This window comes from Monodon monoceros, unplaced genomic scaffold, assembly GCF_005190385.1.
Source record: "Monodon monoceros isolate NGI ecotype Baffin Bay Population unplaced genomic scaffold, NGI_Narwhal_1 Super_Scaffold_20, whole genome shotgun sequence".
NCBI classification, from domain to species: Eukaryota; Metazoa; Chordata; class Mammalia; order Artiodactyla; family Monodontidae; genus Monodon; species Monodon monoceros.
In genome coordinates this window covers 93,259,219-93,282,663 of record NW_021703777.1, presented here as the reverse complement: position 1 = coordinate 93,282,663, position 23,445 = coordinate 93,259,219, and the positions used below count along the sequence as shown (strand labels likewise).

At 40.7% G+C, this 23,445-nt stretch overlaps 1 protein-coding gene across 7 annotated transcripts in view; it reads right to left on the bottom strand.

The window, feature by feature from the left end:
- The window catches only part of LDB2 (LIM domain binding 2), a 380,819-nt gene extending 370,128 nt beyond the window's left edge, over positions 1-10,691 (bottom strand). For 4 of the 7 annotated variants that reach the window (XM_029235406.1, XM_029235410.1, XM_029235413.1 and 1 more), the window contains exon 1: positions 10,272-10,403. In XM_029235406.1, coding sequence (XP_029091239.1) covers positions 10,272-10,403 — 132 coding nt within the window. Of the gene's footprint in view, positions 1-10,271 lie in introns of all 7 variants that reach the window. The other 3 variants (XM_029235408.1, XM_029235409.1, XM_029235411.1) reach the window with 3 other exon arrangements.
- Between the last annotated feature and the right edge of the window lie 12,754 nt (positions 10,692-23,445).

Sequence of the window (23,445 nt, the reverse complement as noted above, 5' to 3'; positions counted from 1 at the left end):
AGGTGGGGCTCTGGGCTTCACCCGGTACTGACACAGCTCCCTTGGAGGAGTCTGTGCCAGGCAGCATTTTGAGAAGTACACCTCTTTAGACAAAATGGCCAGTGAAGGCCAGTGGGTGTGCGCTCTCCAGCCCTCCCCAGGGTTCCTGTTTAGATGGCCCTGCAAAGGCACTGGTGAAGGGGAACATTTCTGTTGTCTCCACTGAGTTCTTAGCTAGAGCAAACCCTGAACACAGATTTTCCCCAACAGAATAGTGTGCATGTGTCCTATACATTGATCAGTTCTTAGTCTTTAACCTTGGTATGTCTAAGAGTTAATTATAACCTGGACTTTGGGGGAGATCACAGCCACAAGAAGGTGTATGATTATTGTGTCATCACTATTATATGATGGTGGAACGCCCTGATGGTTCTGTCACGTATCATAAGAACCCCAAACCCACAAATCCTACATGTCACTGCAAGTTTCATTCATTAAATTGAAATATGCTTGTGCAAGCCTTGTAAGGTATATTTTTAAAGATACTTTTATGGTTATTAAAGGGGAAGGGGAAGGGGTAAGGACTATGGGATTAGCAGATACACAACACTATATATAAGATAAACAAGAAGGATTTACCATATAGCACAGGGAACTATATTCAATATCTTGTAATAACCTATAATGGGATAGAATCTGAAAAAAGAACATATATATATACACACACACACACACACACACACACACGTATATCACTTTACTGAACACCTTAAACTAACACAATATTGTAAATCAACTATACTTGAATAAAAAATAAGTAAATAAAGATACTTTTAGGAAATCAAGCAATGTTTTACATGATTTACACAACTTAATTTCCTGATGGGGCAGAGAAAAAGGCAGCATAATCATTATCATCATCATAGTTCCCATTTATTGAGCACTTACTATATACCAGGAATTTTTACACGCTTTAGCCATTCACCTCCCAACATAAAATTCAGGCCAAGAAAATGAAGGTTCAGAAAAGTTAAATGACTGCCCTAAGATCACACAGCAAGCAAGAGGTAGAGCCAGGGTTTGGATCCAAATCTGATTTGTTATAAGTCATACTTCAGTTCAGATCTTTACATTCCAGGAACGCTACTCTTTTCATTCCAAAGAAAAAAACACTAGTGGAAAAAAAGTTGTGCATGTTTCCTAACCAGAAGGTTCACACATACACAAAATCTGATTGGGGCGAGCAAATATCTCTCTCTTGTCTCTCTGTCTCTGTCTCTCTCTCCCTCATACATATGCACACACATTCACACACACACACACAACACAAACACACCACACAATTCGTAAACACAAAGACATTATAAACCACATCATATACTAATATAACTTCCCATATTTTCTGTTATATAAATCACTTCAAGTAAGTTAATTAATGGCCCTGAAAGCACTTTCCCAAAATGCAAAGTGCTCCAGGAAACGTAAGGTATTATCGTGATTCATATCATAATTCATGGCTGTGGGCCCTCAGGGAGGGGCCCAAAGAGAGAAGTAGTAGAAATAGCAAATGAGAAAGGTGTAAATATTTTTCATCAGAAGTCAGGAGATTCCCAACAGATTCATACTACCCAGAGGGCAAAGTTCTCAGCTCAACACTTCTTTCACAGAAGAAATTCCTCTCTTCAGGCTTCTTTTCTCTGCAGGTCTGGCTGAACATTCTATCTGTAAATGCTCACCCGACTATTAGGCTTACAGGTTCTTTTCCAACTGTAGTTGTCGGTGATTGTTGGGAAGATTCAAGGTAAATTCCAATGTCAGTCTGGATAGTGCTGGTACAACGTAATTTCCTTTATTCAACAGATATATTTTGCATATCAACTATGTGCTATGGGGCACTGGGCAGACAACTGTAAAGGAGACAGATGAGGCCCTTGTTCCCACGCGGCTTATATTCTATTGACACTTGAGAAATAAACTAGAAGCAAAAACATACCAGCTTGCTGAGCTCCCCTGGTGGCGCAGTGGTTGAGAGTCCGCCTGCTGATGCAGGGGACACGGGTTCGTGCCCCGGTCCGGGAAGATCCCACATGCCGCGGAGCGGCTGGGCCCGTGAGCCATGGCCGTTGAGCCTGCGCATCCGGAGCCTGTTGCTCCGCAACGAGAGAGGCCACAACAGTGAGAGGCCCTCGTACGGCAAAAAAAAAAAAAAATACCAGCTTGCTATAATTCCTACGAAGAAAATTATCAGGGCATGTGATTAAAAAGTGAATGACACTGTGTGCGGGAGGGGTAATGAGCTGATCAAGGAAAGCCTCTCTGTGAAGGGGGCATCTAAGTTGATCAGTAGAGGCCCTACTAAGTGCTAGGACTCATCCTTCATGGTCGTTATTTTCTTTGAGACATTGAATCAATTACCTGCAAATCAAGCCAACACCATGCCAAATTCTAATTCAAATTAGATTTCCTAATACTTATAAGTGTTATTATGGAGGAAGCCATATAAGCATTCTACCACTGAGGGCAAGGGTGTTGAGGTATGCACAAGCTTGGCAAGTTAATGGATCCAAAGAAGTCCCTTGTGGCTGGAGTTTGCTGAACACGTGGTAAGACTGGGCCATCAGGAAACAACAGATCAATAGAGCCTTAAAAGCCAGAGCAAGGAGTTTGGAGCTTATTCTAGGTGTGAGGGGGAGCTGGAAAGTGACGTGCTCTGATTTCTGCTTCAAAAATATCACCTTGGCTGCTTGTGGGAAAACAGATTATATAGTGGAAAAAGGGAGCAGAGAGTATAGTTAGGAGACCATCCAAATCTTGAAAAGAGAGGATGGGGGCTTGTGATGTCCCCAGAACAGGGGTGGTTCCTCTTCTTCAGAGGGATCTACCACATCTTTAACGCTCAGCACTCTGTTTTTAATTGGAAGACTATAACTTCAAACTAGGCTGGTCAAAAGTGGTAGTAAATTGAGGGCAAGGGGTGGCCGTCAGGGCTTCCAACAGGGAGCGGGTAGCCTTTACCAGCAAGCTTCTGAGCAGAGCACTGAACGGGGGAGTCAAAAGATGCAGCCCCTGGGGATGCCCATGTATGGACTTGGTTTTCACCTCTCTGAGCCTCAGTTTCCTGATCTGTTAAAGGAGAACCAGAACACATGCATCTTGGGCTTGGGAGTGGATCACGTGAAAAGATCCATCTTATCTCTAATAATTGGCAGGCACTTACTACAAGCACAGTGGCCTCACAGTCAGCTAAAGTAGGCTACAGGATTAGGAAGGAAACCTCATTTCCCACGAGGAAATCCAAAGACACACGATGTGGACAGACTGCCTCTTAGGGTCAAACTAGGATAGTGAGAAACCAGCACATGTTAGGAGCTCTCTTCCCTCTATGCCTTTATTTTTTCTACGATTCCTAACTGATTACCTGCAAAGAAAGCCAACATCATGCCAAATTCTAATTTACTCTCCTAATCTTATATTTGGAGGGGCGTGGCACTACCAAAAATGAGATAGCTTTTCTACTCATCCCATTGATGTTTAAAATAATTAAACCACCATCTTCCACAGAACACACCTGAGAAGAGTCAAGCACTGAATGGAAATTCAGATGTTTTTAAGTTTAAAAAATTAAACTCTTAGATAACTATGCATAGTGTTCCACAAGTCCAGTGACTCTTCAGATAAGGCCACTTCAATGAATACTGAAAATATTCATTCTTTAATAGGGAGTGTGAATTTGGTTCTTTTTTTTCAATAACCAGGGTATATTTTCCCCCTCTGATTCCATCCTTTGGAATTTCACATGGTCCCTTTTGAAATGAGTCAGACACTTGAGAGGCAAATAGTCCAACCAGGTTAGGTGGATGGGGTCATCTTTCCAGGCACTGCCAAAGTCAACCTATCCAAGGAAAAAATGAATGCATTCACCTAATAAATTTCCACAGGTGAAACTACAATCCTTGCTAGTATTTCTTATCTCACAGAAATGCTATATAGCAAAGCAGTTAACAGCATAACTTCTAAAATTAAACTACCATCTGTGTGACCTTAGACAATTTACTTAACCCTTTGTTTCCTCACCAGTAAGACTGCAGATGTTAGGAGTACCAATCTCAGGAGGTGATTATGAGGGTTACATGAGCTGATGCCCAGAAAGCACTTAGCACCTTGGCCCTACAGATAGTGACCTCTCCATAGATGCTAGTTACTATCATCACGACTACTTTTCAGAAAGGTGTACATCCTTCAGTATACAAAGGCACAGTGTGTTAACCTAACAGGGCACTACATGGTAAGAACTGGTTTGTATGTCGCCCTTTGTTACCAAATGGTCTTAATCGTCTCTGTATTTCCAGACACAGATATTGTCATTGCCTGAAGTATAGAAATTCTTGAAGGAAGGGCTGAAGTTTGTCTCAAGTATTAATAGTTGCCTATGTTCAGATGCATGCTGCCAGAATTTAAATGTAAAAAAAAAAGTCTAAGCTCAGATTGATAAGAAAGATGGAAAGAAAGAAAAAGAAAGAAAGGAAGGAAGGAAAGGAGGGAGGGAGGGCGAGAAGGGAGGGAGGGAGGGAGGAAGGAAGGAAGGGAGGAAGGGAAAGGAAGAAGGAAGGAAAGAAAGAAAGGAGGAAAATATTTTGGTCAGAAAATGACAAAGGTATATGTCATATCTACATCAGCTGAACACATTTTTAAAGCTCTGTTTTCTGCTACTTTCAAAAAGAGATTTGTTTTTCCAGATCAATTATATTCCGAGACCCACCAACCAAATCCAAATAAGTAAGTTTATGAATCTTGTTCCTGACAATATTTGGGGTTGTTTGTTTTCTGTTTCACTTGCTTGTTCAGAAAGGGGGTTTTCTGTGTTCCTCATGAAAATGGGTTAATGTGGACAAATGTAATAAAAGGAGATTTATAGCCCTGTCTCCATACATTTTAAATTAATTTCTTTCTGAAACCCAAACAAAAAGCTAAATGCTTAAAAAATGAATACTGTTTAAATCCTATATCATAATTTACATACCAAAAGGGGAGAGATTTAAGTGTGCATTGATTTTAGGCTGATAAGAATCTGTGTTGAATGTGAGCTGAGAGATTTTTTTTTCTTCTTGGCCTCCTACGAATAGTTAGTTTGCAGCAATTTTTAATTAAAAACAGTTCCCATAGTAGGAAAATGGGGGAAAAAAAGACCTCAGGAAAATAAAATCCGTACAAGAGTCCAGCAATTTGTTTTCTGAGGCCATGTAGAGATCTTGAAAAATAAGAGAGGTTGGAAGTTCTTATTTTTTAAAACTTCACTTTTGGTTTCATTTAACATTTTCAAAATAGCTTTCCTTTCCACTACTAATCCCCCCTCCCCCTACTCCTCACCAACCCCCTTCGAAAAACTTGGAAAGTTCTGTGTTTAACACTGAAAATCATTCATATGCCTCAGAGTAACAGCACCATTTTTCTTTCTAAATTTCTAGGGAAAAAAAAAAATCCAAGTTTATCACAAAGCCGTTTTCTTTTTTTTCCCACCTATCCAGAATACCTAATCTCATTTTAACTAGGCTCTATCTGAGCATCAATGATACTAAGCTACCCCATGAATAAACATGATGCTACAACGGGAAACCCTGTGACTAAAGTATATAAAAATGTAGCTGAAAGAAAAGACTGAGAGCCTTCCACCCCCTCCCACCCCCTCCCCAGGGAGTTGGAGAGTTGAGCTGAAGCGGGGTGAAAGCAGCAGATTGAAATTTCAAGGTCTTCAAATATTTTCAACGTTCATATTAAATCCTGTAAAACTAAAAACCGTAATTCTAATAAAATCCTTGTGTACATGGCAGCTTCCCATTGTAATCACAGTTTTCTTTTTGGGAGTGGGATGTGTAATACTGATAAAAGAATAAAAAACCTCAAAACAGAAGAAATACATCCTAGTACCCACACTTTCCTGGTGTTTGTGATATTTTATTAAAATTTGCATACTGCCAACCTGAAAAAAATCTATGTACTTAAAAACATCTTCATTGGAATGGAGAATTTTTGGTCATTTGAATGAGGAAATAAGGTAAAAAGAGTTGTCTGCAATATCCAAAATTTGTATAACTTGATAAACTTTCTTAAATTCTATAAAAATCCAACATTACTAAAATCCTTTCACTAAAAATGAAGTTCACTGTGATGATCTCATATTTCACCTATACATATTTTTAATCTTATAGCACAGACTTCAGGAAATGAAAAAAAATACTGTTATTTTTGTTATTACTGAAGCTTGTTACAGAACAAAACCTGAAATCTTTAGGACACATTTTTAAGTCCTATCTGACGGTACTCTGTGTGCAGTGTTAAACTAAAAATTGTGCAGTTTCGTTCTTTCAAAATACATTTGAGACAGCAAGACCATTCAAACAGTCAATGAATTTTGGAAGATCTCAGGTCAATTCATGGTAACATACACAATGGAAAACATAGCCCTCTTCCTGCTGCCTGGGAATTACAGTGACCAAAACTGACGCAAAGCTCCAAGAGTTTCTCTTAATTTCAACTAAGAAAAGGGGGAAACATCTATGTACTTCTTTATGAAATTCCACTGAGATTCTGGTGTTGCAAAGAAATTTTATTTCCCACAATAGCCAACAGCATCTGAAGCATATGTGTGTTGTTTTTGTTTGCTTCGTAATGCATTCAAATTCCTTTAAAAAGAAATGAGGTCCCATAATTTCTTAGACACTGTGCTTTCCTTTGCCACAAAGATTAGGGATCTAAATTGCCTCATGATGCAATAAGTGTGGAGAATGTGGAGATGAGCACTTTTAGGGGAATTGGAAGCAGGTCCCTAAAGCAGCTTCAGGAGGTACCAGGAGCCCCAAAGGCATCAGAATTGTGCTTCTCAGGAAAGGTGCCAATTTCAGTGATATAGTTAAATTCTCTCTCCTCTGTCATCTACTGATTCATGATCGGCTTGTTCACAAATGTTTACTGAGCACCTACTTTGTCCCAGGAACTGCTTGCTCCCAGCACTGGCCTTAAACAAGACTGGCAGGGTCTCTCCCTGCAATATTTTCTCCACTATGACCCTATTTTTTCAGTACCATTTGTGATTTTGAACTAAATACCGTGAGCCAAGAAGTAATGTCTGTGCTCATTACTCAAGTTCACAACACTTTCTCCTACTAAAGAAAACCAAACTCTGAACTTTGGTAAAATTTGAATTTTTAAATTAAAGAGGCCTTGAGATAATTTGCTTATGAGGAACCAAGATCCATGTAAGTGAAAGAAACAAGTTCGAAAAAGGATTAACTCCCAATCCAGTGTTTTTTAAAACTACCCAGCTTCTGAAGGGCTTTGATTTTATTTAATTGGAAGAAATGCATCAATCCCCAGGAGAGAATGCTCTGGGGGAGTCATCTATGGAAGGAGAGTAGGTGAGCACCATGCTTCTTTACTACATTTTTTCCTTTCCATAAAGAAGGTTTCTAGGAAATTTCTGCAAACTTGATTATAATTTTTTCATTGAGACTGATTTGCTGCAATTTCTTTCTAGGCAAGTCTACGTTCAAAAAAGAATGGAGAATCGAGAGTATTACATAGGTGTGTATGTGTGTGTGAGAGTGCGATATTAGGAGTCAATGAAATAATACCATGTAATATAGAAGCAGGAACCAGAAGAGAGAGAGAAGAAAGAAAGTGAGTCTCTCTTGTCCAAAATGGTTGGATGCATCAGTTAAATTCTAAAAGTAATCACTCAACAATCTATTTGATTTTGTGTGTGAATAAACTGATAACTCTTGCTGGGTATTACTGCACTTTATTCCAACCAATCCCTCTCTAGGGCTCAGAACAACTTTACCATAAATAGTCACCATTAATATTGATAAATGCACAATGTAACTTTTTCAAGAAGTTATTTTTTTCTAAATATTTTTTCCATTACAAACTTTGATCAAAATCTAATATCGAATGTTAATATTTATATATCTTAGGAGCAATTATTTGATTCTCTCCTTTTTCTTCGTATGAAATGAAAACAAACTTATGGCCTTGGGTTCGTGACATCCTTTACTGCTTGGCAAAGAAAAAAGGAAGTGTCAGAGCAATTATTTGGATAATTATAAAAAAGATCTAATTAAGGGAAGAAGTGTTCAGGGTTGGCTCTAGAACATACCAGAAAACAGTTCTCAGTGCTTTTCTGTCAGTCAGCGAGGTTTAAAAAAATCTTTAGGATTTGTCATAGCAAGCTTTCCTCTCCAGTTTCTTGAGCTGTGAAGCAGGTTTTCTACTTAAAAGTAATAACCCAGAATCCAAAAGTTAGGAATTCCTGAGTTTAGCTCTCACAAAAGATAACGTGCCATCTCACAAAAGATAACGTGCCAGTGTTAAGAAACAATACTATGAATGAGGGACTTTAAAGGTTTTCTCTCAAATGTGAAACAAATGTGGGACCTTATTGCATCCTGCAGATTTTTATGAGGACCAGGATAGAGAAGTCCTCCAGATAAGTATTCTAGCTCAGAACTGGCCAGGTGATAATTAAGGGGCACAGGAGAGCACAGATATCAGAGAAATCTGCCTGCTCTCTTAACTGAGAAGGATGGAGAAAAACCCTCCTTCTACAACTCCTCAAAAACTTTCTAAAATGTAGGATGGACACGGGTTCTTTTTAAATCCTGCCGCTGTTCAAGAATTGATCCATAAAGGTCGCTGGTCTCTTTTTTAAAACTAATCATATTTTTAAGACTTTTTTTACTCCAAATCTGTGTTGCAATTATGTGTGCCTGAACAGTATGACATATTCTGTCCTCCTAATTCTGAAAGCAGGCTGCGACAATCAATAGTTTGTGCAAGAGTTTAACATTCCAATACACAGTTGCAAAGATCTGAATGCAATATACAAATTGTAACATACATACACAACTACACACACACAACAACACACAAATATCATTTTCTGCCAACAGCTCACCACCCTTAGCACGACAGAGTTCACACTTGGATAAAAGCTACTGGCTTCTGGGGAGAGCAACGGTATCATCAAGTCCACTTAACATCTATGATGTATTAACATATAAAGAAAATAGCAGTGATAAAGACAGCCCAGCTTTTTTTTTTTTTAATCAGTCCTTGTCCAGCAGTTAGCCAATCAGAAAGCAGGTCACATCTTGTTAGCTATATTAAATACATTAAACATCATGAATTCTCCATGGCTCTGTTAACAATTCAAGCAAGTGTGTTTTATTTTATCGTAAAACCTTGAGTCCCTTTCCAGAATTGAGAGTCAAGCTTCTACCTAAAATTCTACCAAAGCTATTCCCTGAAAGCTCTTTGCCATCGACCTTCCGGGTATCTGTACTCTGCAGAGAAGACAGATTTCCCAGCTATTTCTACTTCTTAAAGTGACTTTGGTGCCCCTATAACAAACTCCTTCTCAGAACACTTCAACACAAAGCCCCAACTTAAAGGCAAATGGACAGCCCAGCAGTAGGACCTACCAGCCCAGCCAGCACAGAGGAAAAGTCAACTGGCATTAAATATTTAAATTGCAGGAGGCGGTCTGGAGTTTTGCATTTACAAAGTTCTGAAAGTCCTGTCTCCTCTCTGCTCCCAGAGTTGCTTGCGAGTAGGTGAGGCTTCTCTCTGGGGCACAAGATCACAATATGCAAAAACTCAAGCTGACTTGAATTCTGAGCCAGCTCCTGTGGAAGTGAGAGCTCCTGGGAGACACTCCCACAGTCGAGGGAAAAAAGTCAAGAACCCCTTGCCCCAAGCAACTGGTTTCTGAATTTAACACGGAAATAGACAAACATGTCCCTCCAGGGCTAGTTCTGAAAAGTACGAAGGGTGGCTCTTCTGCCCTTTTCACCTTGATTTTGATGACTTTGAAAAGCAAATGCCGGTCAAGCAGACTTCCTCTGGGATTTGTTAAAAAAAAAAATTTATTTTGCTGGATGCAAATGATCACCAAATCCCTCGGAATTCTATCTCAAGAAACACTAAGGGGACCGACTGAGAGCCTGAAAATGCCAGAGTTCTGGTAGAGCAGCATTTCTGGACACCCGGCAAGCGAATCAAGTGCTGGGTTGTCTATTTCAAGATTCCGGCAGAAACTGTCCCCAGCTCCAAGAGTTGCTGTGCCTGGAAACCCAGCGTCCAAACTAGTGGATTCATGCTGGCGCTCATTTCCACGTACGTGGTAGTATCTAGTGGGACACTTCCCGCAGAATGCAGCCAGCCACCCAGGAAAAGCTCAGGCACAGTTTGAAGGAAAAAAAAACACACAAACACACACCCAAGGTTGAAGTACTTACCTCTGTGCGCGACTGCAGTCTCTTGTTCATCTCATAGATTCGGTACTCTGGTTGTACCATGTAGGGTGTATGTCTCCTATAAAATGGGCCAAAAGGAGAAGAATAGAAGGGGTCATGTGGTGTGCTGGACATCTTGCCTGCCTGTCGAAAATCAAGCTAAACAGAGTAGCAGTAACGTCCATGCAGAGCACATGGGCTGTGTTCTTCACAGTACAAAGTAGCCGCACGCACACGCTCGCACACGCGCGCGCACACACACACAGAGGCAGGCAGGCAGGCAGGCTGAACACACTGGCTGGGAACTGCTGTGGGAGCCCTCGGTAGCGAGAGAGAGACGGAGAGCAAGCGGGAGGGAGGGAGGAGGGGGGCGAGCTCTCGGGAGGGGAGGGAGAGAGCAGGAGCTTCAGAGAGGGAGGGAGGCTGGGAGGGAGGAAGAGAGGGAAGGAGGGAGGGAGAGAGAGAGGGGAGCTGGATAGCTTTAGGCACCACTGCTTGTTTTTAAAGAAGCAGTTTGTGGAGAGGTCATTTCCTGTCCACACTGTAGACTAGTTCAAAAATATAATTCTCCTCACAGCCTGACAGAGGTCTAAGGTTTGGTTGGATTATTTTCCTCTAGCCAGGACCCTTCACAACCTGATTGCTGAGCTTGTTAGCATATAGGTGGTTTAACCACTGCCAGAGCCACTCACCCCTGACAGCCACACCGTTGTGATGGTTCAGAAATGTGATGACTACAAAATACAGAAACGGGGGCATCGTGGTCCCGGGTAACTGAGCTGGTGATTCACTCCCATGCAGATTTCCCTCAGCACTAATCTTCCTCTATAGTTTTGATTTTGCTCACTGTTGTTCCAAGCAAGAGCTTGTTAGAGTCTTTGCATTTCAACTGCTCCTAACCCCTTGCCCTCCCCAATCACCCCCTCTTCCCAGCCCCCTCCCTCTCCTTCTCCCAAAGCTTCATTCAAGCTGGTTTGAGGGGGCCAGGATTCAGGTCACTGAAGCATTTTCAGGTAAAAAACGATTCTTTGGAATGTGGAATGCCTAAGATACACCCATGGTGCAATGGTCTTCTTTCCCTAGGAGAGAGAAAAAAGAAAAAGAAAAAAAACCCTGCCAAAGCAGACCTCCAAGTAAGAGAGGAAAAGCAAGAAAGAGAAAACTCCCACAAAAATGACCATGGAAAATTCAGTTGAGTAGGAAATTACAAATAATTGAATGGCTCATCCCCAAATAACATGTCCAACTCTAATGGAGACAAGGTCTTTATTTTCTAAGACTGGTCAAGTACATGAATCTTTTCTCAATTGCGGTATGTGATAACTGGGAGAAAATTCGCACAGCCCATGGGAGGGGAAAGGATGTCTATAGAGATTAAATGATCTGTATGACAATCAAGTTCTGCTGGAACCAATGATAACCAGACATCTACCGCTTAAACAAAGCCCAGATGCAGAAAATGTAAATGTTTTGAGCTAATATCTAGCTAGGTCAGTGGTATTGAGGAAAGAAAGCAAGACCACCAAAAAGCTTGATGCATGCAAGACTTAAATATAAATGCATGCAAATGAGACATTTCTTCTTTTTAATAAGGAAATTAATTAACTTTCTGCCCCAGTCATGGCTTGGGGTATCTCTAAGTCACTAGCCAACAGGGGATAAGGTATTGCTAATTCTGCAATTTACACTCTTAAGAATACTCAGGCATAGAAATGCCCCCAAATTGCGGTCTTGATTAGTCCTTTTCCATAAGTGCATGAAATGTTTGCAGAGTCCGCCCCAAACTTCCAGTGCAGCCCAATACAGTAACGTCTCTTGCCAGGATGAGATTAGAGAAGGCATTACAGTAAGGCTGCTTGGAACTCTTTCCTTCAAGAGGACCCCAAGGCAGGCCAGCACGTTTGGTTTCAGGTTTCATTACAAATCCAAAAGCTGGACCAAATTTGCTGCAAGGTTTGTCAAAACACACAACCTCCTAAAGACAGGAATTCAAACAAATTTGGCGTGATTTATGTTTTGGAATGATGGCCACTGCAAAACCTAACCATTCCTTGTGTTTAAATTCCCAAACTAAAGACCGTCCAAGAGTTTAGTGTCTGTCCACGTTTGTGTTTACGTGGCTGTTTCAGCCCAAGACTTAAAGTAACACCTAGCAGAACTGTGCAGTCCAATATTGGGTCAAAAACGGGAAAAGCTCAAAAATCCATTTAGGGAACCCCTTTCTGAATAAGGTTGAGGCTTGCTCTCATTAATTCTTGTGGACTCTTCCAAACTATAATTGGAAATATTTCTTCCTGTTAATACCTAAACATTCCAAATTCAGAAATATCTGAAACTGCTCACAGAGCCACAATTGTCTTCTAACTTGTGATTCATCCTTATTGCAACCAGAAGGTTGATTATAGAAAGGGACGTGACTGTGCCCCATGTTTTCCCTTCAGTGTTTTCTCCGCTGCTGGTAGGAAAATGCCCAAATTCATTAAGACCTGTTCTCTGTCTCTCTGTCTCTTTCTGTCTCTCTCTGTCTCTATCAAACACACACACACTATTCGTTTGTTTGTTTGCTATACTTGATCTTCCTGTAGTTACTATCTCATTTCATGCATGCACACATTTGTACTCTGTCCCTTGTTTACCTGCAGACTCCTACTCATCCTCCTATCCAATTAAATTGTCCCCTTCCCTGTGAGCCTTTTTTTCCATTGCCCATTCATTAATGCATTTATTCTACAGATACTACATTGGCATTGGATGGGGGCACGGGCTACAGCACTGGCCAGAACACATTTCAACCCTGGTTCCACTTACCTGCCTTGTGAATCTGAGCAAGTGACTCGATCTCTGTATGTCTCAGTCACCTCATTTTTAAATTGGAGAGAATAATAGCAACAATCCTTTAGATTGCTGCAATGGATTAGATGAGATAATGCACTAGAATGGATTAGAATCCACACATATGAGTGTTCAAAAATGTTATTATTAGTAGGTACCTAACATAGGCTTAGGTGCTAGGAAACATTGGGAGGCCAAGGTGGATATAGCAGATGCTTTCCTGCACCTTGCAATGGGGGGTTGGGGGTACAGGTAGCATAGAAGAACTAAGAAGCCTTTGGGAACATAATTTCAAATTGTAGTGCATGCTATGAAGGAAACAAATAAAAGGAAGAGATAGAAAATAATTTTCCCCTTTGGGTCAACACTATCTTTTATATTCTTCTATTGGAAAATTTACATGTAAATGTAGTCATTGCTATTGTTTGTTAAGTCCTTACTATGTGGCAGGCACTGTGCTGACTGGTTTACACAAATATTCTTTGTTAATCTCACAATAAACCTATGTGATTGATGGAACTACTCTCCTCATTTTACAGATACAGAGACTAGGACTTGGAGTTGCTAAGAAATTCCTTTAAGATCAAACAATTAATTAGTGACAGGGACAAGATTCACACCAGTCTGCCTAGGTCTTAAGCATTTTGCTGCTTTGAACCCAGGTCCATCCTCCTCATCTTTAGGGCATCTCTGTTCTTTGTCCCCAGTGGCCAGCGTAGTGCTAAGCCCACGGTAGGTACTCAAGCCATACGCACGGAATTTATTGGAAGAAAGGGCAAGAGGATGAAGTGGCTCTTATCACCTTGATTTTATTATTTGTTCTGCTCAATTTCAGACATCCATTGTCCCCACAGCCCCACTTCTACACATTCTCCCTGAAGCCTCACCAAACTATTCCCACTTTTCTCATTGTCCAAATCTTCCAGCACATACTCCCAAAGTTGCACTGTTAGATGTTTAATCCTTTGCATTATCAGGTTACCTGGTTGGTTTTGTCACTTCCCTGCTTTTTTTTTTTTTTTTCTGGATTTTCTTATTCTTTTTTTTTAATTTTTATTTTATATTGGAGTATATTTGATTTACGATGTTGTGTTAGTTTCAGGTGCAGCAAAGTGATTTAGTTATACATATACATGTATCTCTTCTTTTTCAGATTCTTTTCCCATATAGGTTATTACAGAGTACTGAGTAGAGTTCCCTGTGCTATACAGTAGGTAAATATGTATATGTATATACATATACATGTGTATATGTTAATTCCAACCTCCTTATTTATCCCTCCCCCCCACACTGAGGGACCAGCTATGACTCATCTTATTCTGGCCCAGAGCTGAGCCTGAGAAATGAAAGAAATGTCCTCATTTGAAGCCTGCAAATCAACTCCTTTAGGAAACCATAAAGAAATTCAAGAAGCAATGTTTGTAAACTGTAAAAGAATGAACAAGTCTAACCCCAATGCAACAGTTCTATTACCCCCAAAATTGAACCATGCTAGTTTAAATACAATTTTGCATGTTAAGTATTGAATAAGCCCCAAAAGTCCTCTCACAGACATTCAGGATGCTTGAAAATCTGGCCCGACCTTTGAGCTTGGGGTTTCATCTTGGTATATTCACCCTAGGTTTAACCCATAGAGTGTTTATTTTTCCTTTAATTTGAACTACTTGACAACAGTTTACAAAAATAAAGAATTTCACATAAAATCCAGGTTTTCATCTTCTCTTGAAAAATCCTAAGCTCTGGCAACCCTTGGCCCCATCCTTGCCTGCGTGGCAACGTGCAGTGGGACCTATTAGTGTTTGCACATCCACCATGGTTTCCATCACTCCGTGGCCTTCACCAGCCAAGGTCCCTAATTTCCATTTACCTGCCTCATCCATCTAGGTATTGAAGTCATTGTCCCTTTCCTTAATCTATCTGATTGCACCGTCTCGAGTTCCTTCTACGAAACTGTGTTTGCTTTAGAAAGCTAGCTTTCTTATCACTCTTTGGTTGTCCCTCTCTGCCTTTTCTTACCTATTTCTGCGTCTTTTACTTTTCTTTCTGCCTCTTCATTCCATAAGCATTTAGCTAACATATGCATGCAAGATACGGTGAGATGTGATAGGGGGAAAAAGATTAAAAAAGACATGAATATCCTTTTAGAGGATGGGCTTTGAAACTTCACTGACTTGGCTTGAATCTTGAATCCTGCATTCAGCTGTGTGATCCTGGACACTTAATTTCTCTGTGCCTCAGTTTTCTAATACATAAAATGGGCTAATAACAATCTTATGGCCTTTATGAGAATTAAATAAGTTAATACATGTAAATCGACTAGAACAGTACTTGGCATTTAGTAAATGTTCATAGTTGTTACTGTTATTATTAGAAAAAGTAACAGGGATGACCCAATCTCAGAAATAAACGTAAAATGACACTCTGAAGTGCGGAGGACAGGCTCAGATAGGGAGTAGGCATTAGCAGTAGAGATAAGACCGAAAATCTAAGGCATCCTATGGTAGGCATCTTCAAACTTTACAAATGAAATGCTAATTTACAAAGAGCCTTCAAGGAAGGAGGGATCTGTTCAAACTAGTTAAGTCAAAGAAAGCTTCACAGAGGAGTTGGCATCTGTGTTTATCCTCGAAGGATCTGTCAGAGAGATAAAGATGAGAGTCTGTGGAAGGTCATGCCAAACAGCAGGGACACTACAGAAATGAACATGTTTGACATCAAGCAAAATCAAGAAACTTTGAGAAAGTAGAGACAGTAAAAAGATGTTGAAACCCAATTTTAGACGTCTTAAGTACCATTTTAAGGAATTTGCAGTTTATTGCATGGGCCCTGAGGAGCCAGTAAATGACAAGATAAGTGCTTGGTTTGAGCAAGAGGACTTGTGGTTACGAGGTGGGTGGATTTGACTCAGACAGACCCAAGAACTGAAGGATGCTCTGGGAGGCTGATTTCAGCCCAAGGAATCCCTAACACACGGTTACTCAGTAACTTCTCTCTGGACTAGATAAAACAAGGCCCAGAACAGAGGCTGAAAGACTTCTCTCATTGCTCTTGGCTATTACCTGGAATTAACGTGATTGATGACTTTGTGGAATTCCCAAAGGCCATCTTCTCATCAGTACTAGTTGTTGTGGTTCAGGCATTTCAAATTTACAAATGGAGTTAGTCCGCGGCTGAGGGGAACATTGCTGACTATCCGGAAGAGCTTGGAAATCTGTCTCAACCCTGCAATTTTGTAGACGTCTTGGATTTACTTTTTTTGTGGTGTTTCCTGTCATTCTCTACTGTCCTCTTGACTAAACCAAATCTAATAAGTAATTGTAATGACTAAGAAGGCCATAGCCACTAAGAACAGCTCATTTCTTGAGGAGCAACAGTAAAATCCAACCCCACAGCATAGACCATCCAACATTCATTTCATTATCCCACAGGTGTTCACTGAGCGCCCACCATGTGTGGGACCCTCCTCCCTCAGACTCTGTGTGATCTGACCCCCTTCTAGCCCCTCCAACCACATCTGTGCCTCTCTTTCCTCCCAGGACACTCCACCCCCTTCATTCTCAGGACACTCTAAATGCTTTCCTCTAGATTCTAGAACGCTCCTCTCTTTGCCCCTGGCATGGCTCATCCTTAGGCTTCAGTCTCAGCTCAAGATGTTACCTCTTCAGAGAGAGCCATTCATGACCAAATATCTAAATTCCCCATGCATGCGCCATCACTTTCTATCATTGAATTCCTTTTGGTAGGTCTCTGGTCATTATTTGTAATCGTGTCTGTATTTGCTATTTGCTTTTCTATTGCTTGTGTCCACCATGAGATTGTAAATCCCACGAGTGCTGATGATGTGTTGGTTTTATCCCCCCATGTACGTTCAGAATTTAACACGCTTCCTGGCACATGCGGGTGCTCTGTATATTTCTGTAAAATAAATGGATAAAAACTTATCAGAATGAATCCCAAGGGGTGTCCTAGCAATTTACATCCTCTAATTCTAGGCCAGTCTATCCATAATATATAGATAAAAAGCTAATGTATAGGGATGGATAAAAGCTATTATTCATTCATTCATTTACTCACTCAGAAAGCATCTATTGGTTATTTAGTACAAGTCAGGTACTATGCTAGATCCTGGCCCAACAAAAATGGGCAAATGTGATAACTTAAGAAACTCCATTTTCAGAAGTCATTACCCTATAAAGCCCTTTGTCATCATGAATTGTTCGATATCCAAAAGATCTCAGAGCTGCTGTTCAGAGTTTTGTAATCTACTTCTGACCCATGCCTGGCCATGTGGCCAAATGTCAAAGACACTGCACTCTGGATTCAGTTTTGTCACTTCCTCATTGTGTGAACTAGATTTCACATAATTATTGAATCACCGAAGTTAGCTTTAGTTTCTTTATTTGTAAAGTAGAAATAATAGTACTAATTTCATAGGGCCATTATGGGAATTTAGGAAGAATGCTTTCTACTCAATAACAATAACTAACCCTTACATAGCTGTTAAAAAGCATCAGGCATTGTTCCATGTACTTTTTATATATTAATTCACTTAATCCTGCAACAGTCTCATAATATAAGGACTATTATTATTCTTATTTTATAGATGAGGAAGCATAGACACAGAGAGGCTGAGTAACTTGTCCAAGGTAACCCAGGTGGTGATGGGTGATGGATGAGATGGGAACTGAACCCAGGCATTTGGGTCCTCCCTGTTGAGGCTCTCAACCAATATCGTCCACAGCCCCTTGTCCATCTGCACACTAGGTTGTGAGTGGTTTGAAAGCAGAGAACAAGCCTTTTCTAGTATATGGTGGCACACACCTGCAACAAACTTTGCCACGAAAACAGAAAAACATAAATGTGAAGATGAATACAATGTATCATTTGGGACTTTTAATTGCAAGTACAAGAAAAACTTACTATTACAAATGTCATAATCAAAAAAGAAAAGAAGTAAATTTATTGGCTTATGTCATTGGAAAAATCAGAAGTATCTGAATTCAGGTACAGTAGGATCCAGGGGCCCAAATGACATCATCAGGACTTGGACCCTGTTGCTGCCCCTATAGGCCTTCCTTATTCCCAGGCAGGCTTGTCCGTGTGCTGACCGTAGGCAGAGCTGGGTTTATATCTGCCCAACTTAGACCAGCAGAAAGAGAGGTTTCCTTTTCAGGAGTTTCCAAAAAATGCTGGCATTGAATCTCATTGCCTGGTTTGGACATAAATGCACACATCTACACTAATCAATATGGCCAAGAGGGTGGCCGGTCTTGGGTCACATGTCCACCTTTCCAGCCTGGGTCAGAGTTGGCTCTTCTAAATCCAGAGACCAGATGAAACCACAGTGTCCCGTTACCAGAAGGTGGGTGTGGTGGGCTGAACTGTGTCCCTGCAAAATATATGTTCAGGTCCTAACTCTCAGTACCTGTGACCATGATGTTATTGTAAACAGATGGATGCAGTCAAGTTAAAATGAGGTCCTATTGGATTAGGGTGGGCCTAAATCCAATGACGGGTATCCTTATCAGGAGAGACACAGAGACACAAACACAGACAGAGAGAAACTGAAGTGATGCTGCTACAAGACAAGGAACACCAAGGACAGCCAGAAACCACCAGAAGCTGGAAAGAGGCAAGGAAGGATTCTTGGCTAGAGCCTTCAGAGGGAGCATGGCCCTGCCTGTACCTTGATCTCAGACTTAGAGCCTCTAGAACCTTGAGAAAATACATGTCTGTGGTTAAGCCACTCCGTTTGTGGTGCTTTGTCACGGCAGCCCTCGCACTCTAACAGAGAAGGGAAACGGACCCGGTGTGCCCAGCCTCCCAGATCCAACCACGAAGAGGCCAGCTTAGCTCAACACAATCGGTTAGAAGTGGAGGCCGGGAGACCTTGCGTGTGTCTCTTCCTGTACTAATAAGTGTTACCATAATAACAACAATAGCATCATTTACCGATCGCCTACTAACTGCCATGCAAGTGCAGAGTCTGGTGCTTTATATAAAATTATATTTTTCACAATGTCCCTGGTGAGTTGGACACCTTTCCCTCTAGGCATGATGGAGGGACCATACACAGAAGGTGGTCCTCCTTGTTAAATGATGGATAAGATCCCTGAAGGCAGTTTTTTTTTTGTTTTTTTTTTTTTGCGGTACGCAGGCCTCTCACTGCTGTGGCCTCTCCCGTTGCGGACCACAGGCTCCGGACGCGCAGGCTCAGCGGCCATGGCTCACGGGCCTAGCCGCTCCGCGGCATGTGGTATCTTCCCGGACTGGGGCACGAACCCGTGTCCCCTGCATCGGCAGGCGGACTCTCAACCACTGCGCCACCAGGGAAGCCCAGGTTTTGTATTTTACATGGCATCCTCCCAAATCTCTCTCTCTCACACAAACACACACACACACACACACACACACACACACACTGCGCCACACCTCTAAACTGTGCTTGCATCAAATAAAGTGGGTGACAAATATTTCACAAGTTCATGAATGACAGTCCGTGCTAGCGAAATCTCTGTTACACAGACTCTTTTCTAACATATTAGGAATTATTATCCATTATAACAAGCTCGTCCTCTGTTTTCCCAGACCTTGCTTTTAGTGCTGCCTCCCTAGCTCCCCGACCATATCCCTCCCTTCCCCCGCCCCCCAACCTGCCAGAACTCCCTTTGCTCCTCCAGATTTCAGCCACAGACCTCCTGCCTCCTTCTCTCTCCCTTGGGCTTCACAGAGAGACTTGCAGGTTGGCTGCCAACACCCAGAAGACAGCCTGGCTGCCCAGTGCCCCAAAGCCTGCCAAGGACAAACTTCTACCTGCAACTTGGACCCAGAGTCATTCTCAAACAAAAGAACCCCCTGATGCCCGAACTTGCTTGGAATTGACATCTGAGTCCCTCTATTATTAGGACTGACATCTGAAGTGTGACTGTGTTTTTCTTTCATAAAAGCCCTACCCTAATCCAAGATCAAACAACTTATTTTGGAAACTAACAGTACATAATGGTACATTTTCCAGCACCGGCCAGGTCTCCCCCTGTCATTTGCCATAGCCTTTGAAGTGTTTAATAGCCGAGGTAACTTGGGGAAGCAACTGGGCTCCTGAAAGCGTCACTTAGTGTCTCTGCAGTTTGCTAAGGACTTATCATTTACCACTGCTTTTATCAGCCCACTTTTTGCTTTTATCTGCTTTGTTTCCCAAATGAATTGTTGTTATCTAGTTTTCTACACATCTTTTCTGAGGGCTGGGGAGGATTTCCTTAAGTGGATGGTCTTTAACTGATCCCACTGCCTCCCTAGAGTTGATATTTGCATTATTCCTCATTTTTCTCTAATACAACCATCGTTGCACAAATAGTCTCATCTTTTTTGCCCAGCTTCATTGAGATCTAATTGACAAATAATAAGGGGTACAGTGTGATGATTTGACGTGTGTATACGTTGTGAAATGGTTCCCACAGTCAAGTTAATTAACACGTTTATCACTTCACACCTCTTTGTGGGTGTGGTGATGGCAGGTGTTTTTGTACACCCACATTTATCCACAGTAAAATGCTAAAAGTAAAATCATCTTAAGGCAAAGGGTATGCACTTTATAGATCTTTAATTACATGTTACCAAATTGCCCTATAAATGAATTAGATGGATATAGTCCCACCAGCAGTTTCTAATTTTGACTTAGTTGTTATGTAGGTAAGCATGATACATACTTGTGAAGGAAATTCACACAATACTTCAAAGTATGAAGGAAAATGTGAAATGCACCTGATTTTCTCCATTGCATACACTCTGCAGAAGGACCCAGCAGCTCACCTCTGTGCAGCCCTGCATCTGCCACCCCCACTGGATGCTGGTAAGAGAGCATCCACTGTACAGGACTGTGGCTGACAAATCCCTGATTCTTTTCTCATTTCCCACAATCATAAGAAAACAGAACAATGACTATCTGGCATTCATCCTTCAGGTCTGGATGTAAATGTCACTTCCTTAGAGGGCCTTCCTCAACTCCCCAATCTATATTTCAACTTTTTCTTTGACTCATTAACAAGACTAAGAGGCCCTGAGCCTTCTGCATAGAAACTAGCACCCACACAGTATCTTGTACTTAACACATCATGACAAACTAGGTCTGGATGCAATGACTGTTGATTGGTATGTAGTAAACATTTCAAAACATATGATATATTATTGTGAGATGTATTATCAGTTACAACCTAATTTCAAGATGAATCAATCTTTCATATACACAGTGACATGTATGTTAAGGTCAATCGAACAAACATTTGTTGGCACCACAATGAATCAGGTATTAGTTAAGCATTGGAGAGTGGGATGGTTAATTTTATGTGTCAACTTAACTGGACCAGGAGGTGCCCAGATAGTTGGTCAAATATTATTTTGGGTGTGTAGGTAAAGGTATATCTGGATGAGATTAACATTTGAATTGGTAGATTGAGTGAAGCAGATTGCCCTCTCTAATGTGGGTGGGTCTCATCCAATCAGTTGAAGGCCTGGGGGGCGGGGGAAGAAATCTGACCTTCCCACAGTAAGGGAGAATTTTTCCTGCCTTCACTTTGGAACTGAATTGGCTCTTCCTAGGTCTCAAGCCTGCCAGTCTTCAGACTGGAACTAAAACGTTGACTCTCCTGAGTCTCCAGCTTGCCGACTCACCCTGAAGATCTTGGGACTTGTCGGCCTCATAATCATGTGAGCCAATTTCTTATAATAAATCTCTTTAAATAGAGATAGAGAGAGAGGTACACCTTCCATTAGTTCCGTTTCTCTGAGGAACGCTGACTAATATATGTTTGGGTATTGAGAGAGGTTCTAGGGAAATGGAGGTATAAGGATGAGTCTTCTGAATTGGTTCTGTAGTTTCTGGAATTCACTCTCTGATTAGATTTAAATATATATATTTTTTGATTTCTATTTTTTATTGAAGTATAGTTGATTTACAATGTTTCAGAGGTACCGTGAAGTGGTTTAGTTATACATATATATCTATACTTTTTCAGATTCTTTTCTATTATAGGTTATTATAAGATACTGTAGTATATTATAGTATAGTTCCTGTGCTATACAGTAGGTCCCTGTTTGTTATATATTTTATATATAGTAATATTTTATATATTGTGTATATTTTAATTCCAAACTCTTAATTTATCCCTCTGCTCTCTCCCCCTTTGGTAACTATAAGTTTGCTTTCTATGTCTGTGAGTCTATTTCTGTTTTGTAAATAAGTTCATTTGTATCAGTTTTTTAGAATATGTGATATCATATGGTATTTGTCTTTCTCTGTCTGACTTACTTTGCTAGGTATGATAATCTCTGGGTCCATCCATGTTGCTGCAAATGGCATTATTTCATTCTTTTTTATGGCTGAGTAATATTCCATCATATATATAATATATATATATATATCTCACATCCTCTTTATCTATTCATCTGTTGACGGACATTTAGGTTGCTTCGTGTCTTGGCTATCGTAAATAGTGTGGCAAAGAACATTGGGGGTGTGTGTATCTTTATGAGTTAGAGTTTTCTCTGGATGTATGCCCAGGAGTGGGATCGCTGGATCGTATGGTAACTCTATTTTTAGTTTTTTAAAGGACCTCCATACTGTTCTCCATAATGGCTGCATCAATTTACATTCCCACCAACAGTGCAGGAGGGTTCCCTTTCCTCAACACCCTCCCCAGCATTTATTATTTGTAGACTTTTTGATGATGGCCATCCGGACCAGTATGAGGTGATAACTTATTGTACTTTTGATTTGCATTTCTCTAATATTAGTGATGCCGAGCACTTTTTCACATGCCTGTTGACCATCTGTATGTTTTCTTTGGAGAAATGTCTATTTAGGTCTTCTGCCCATTTTTTGATTGGGTTGTGTTTTTTGTTTTGTTTTGTTTTTTTGCTATTGAGCTGTATGGGCTGTTTGTATATTTTGGAAATTAATCCCTTGTCAGTCACATTACTTGCAAATATTTTCTCCCATTCTGTATGTTGTCTTTTTGTTTTGTTTATGTTTTCCTTTGCTGTGCAAAAGCTTTTAAGTTTAATTACATCCCATTTGTTTAGTTTTGTTTTTGAATCCATTACTCTAGAAGGATCCAAAAAAATATTGCTGCAATTTATATCAAAGAGTGTCCTGTCTATGTTTTCCTCTATGAGTTTTATAGTATCCGGTCTTACATTTAGGTCTTCAATCCACTTTGAGTTTATTTTTGTATATAGTGTTAGAGAACGTTCTAATTTCATTCTTTACATGTAGCTGTCCAGTTTTCCCAGCACCACTTACTGAAAAGACTGTCTTTTTTCTACATTGTATATTCTTGCCTCCTTTGTC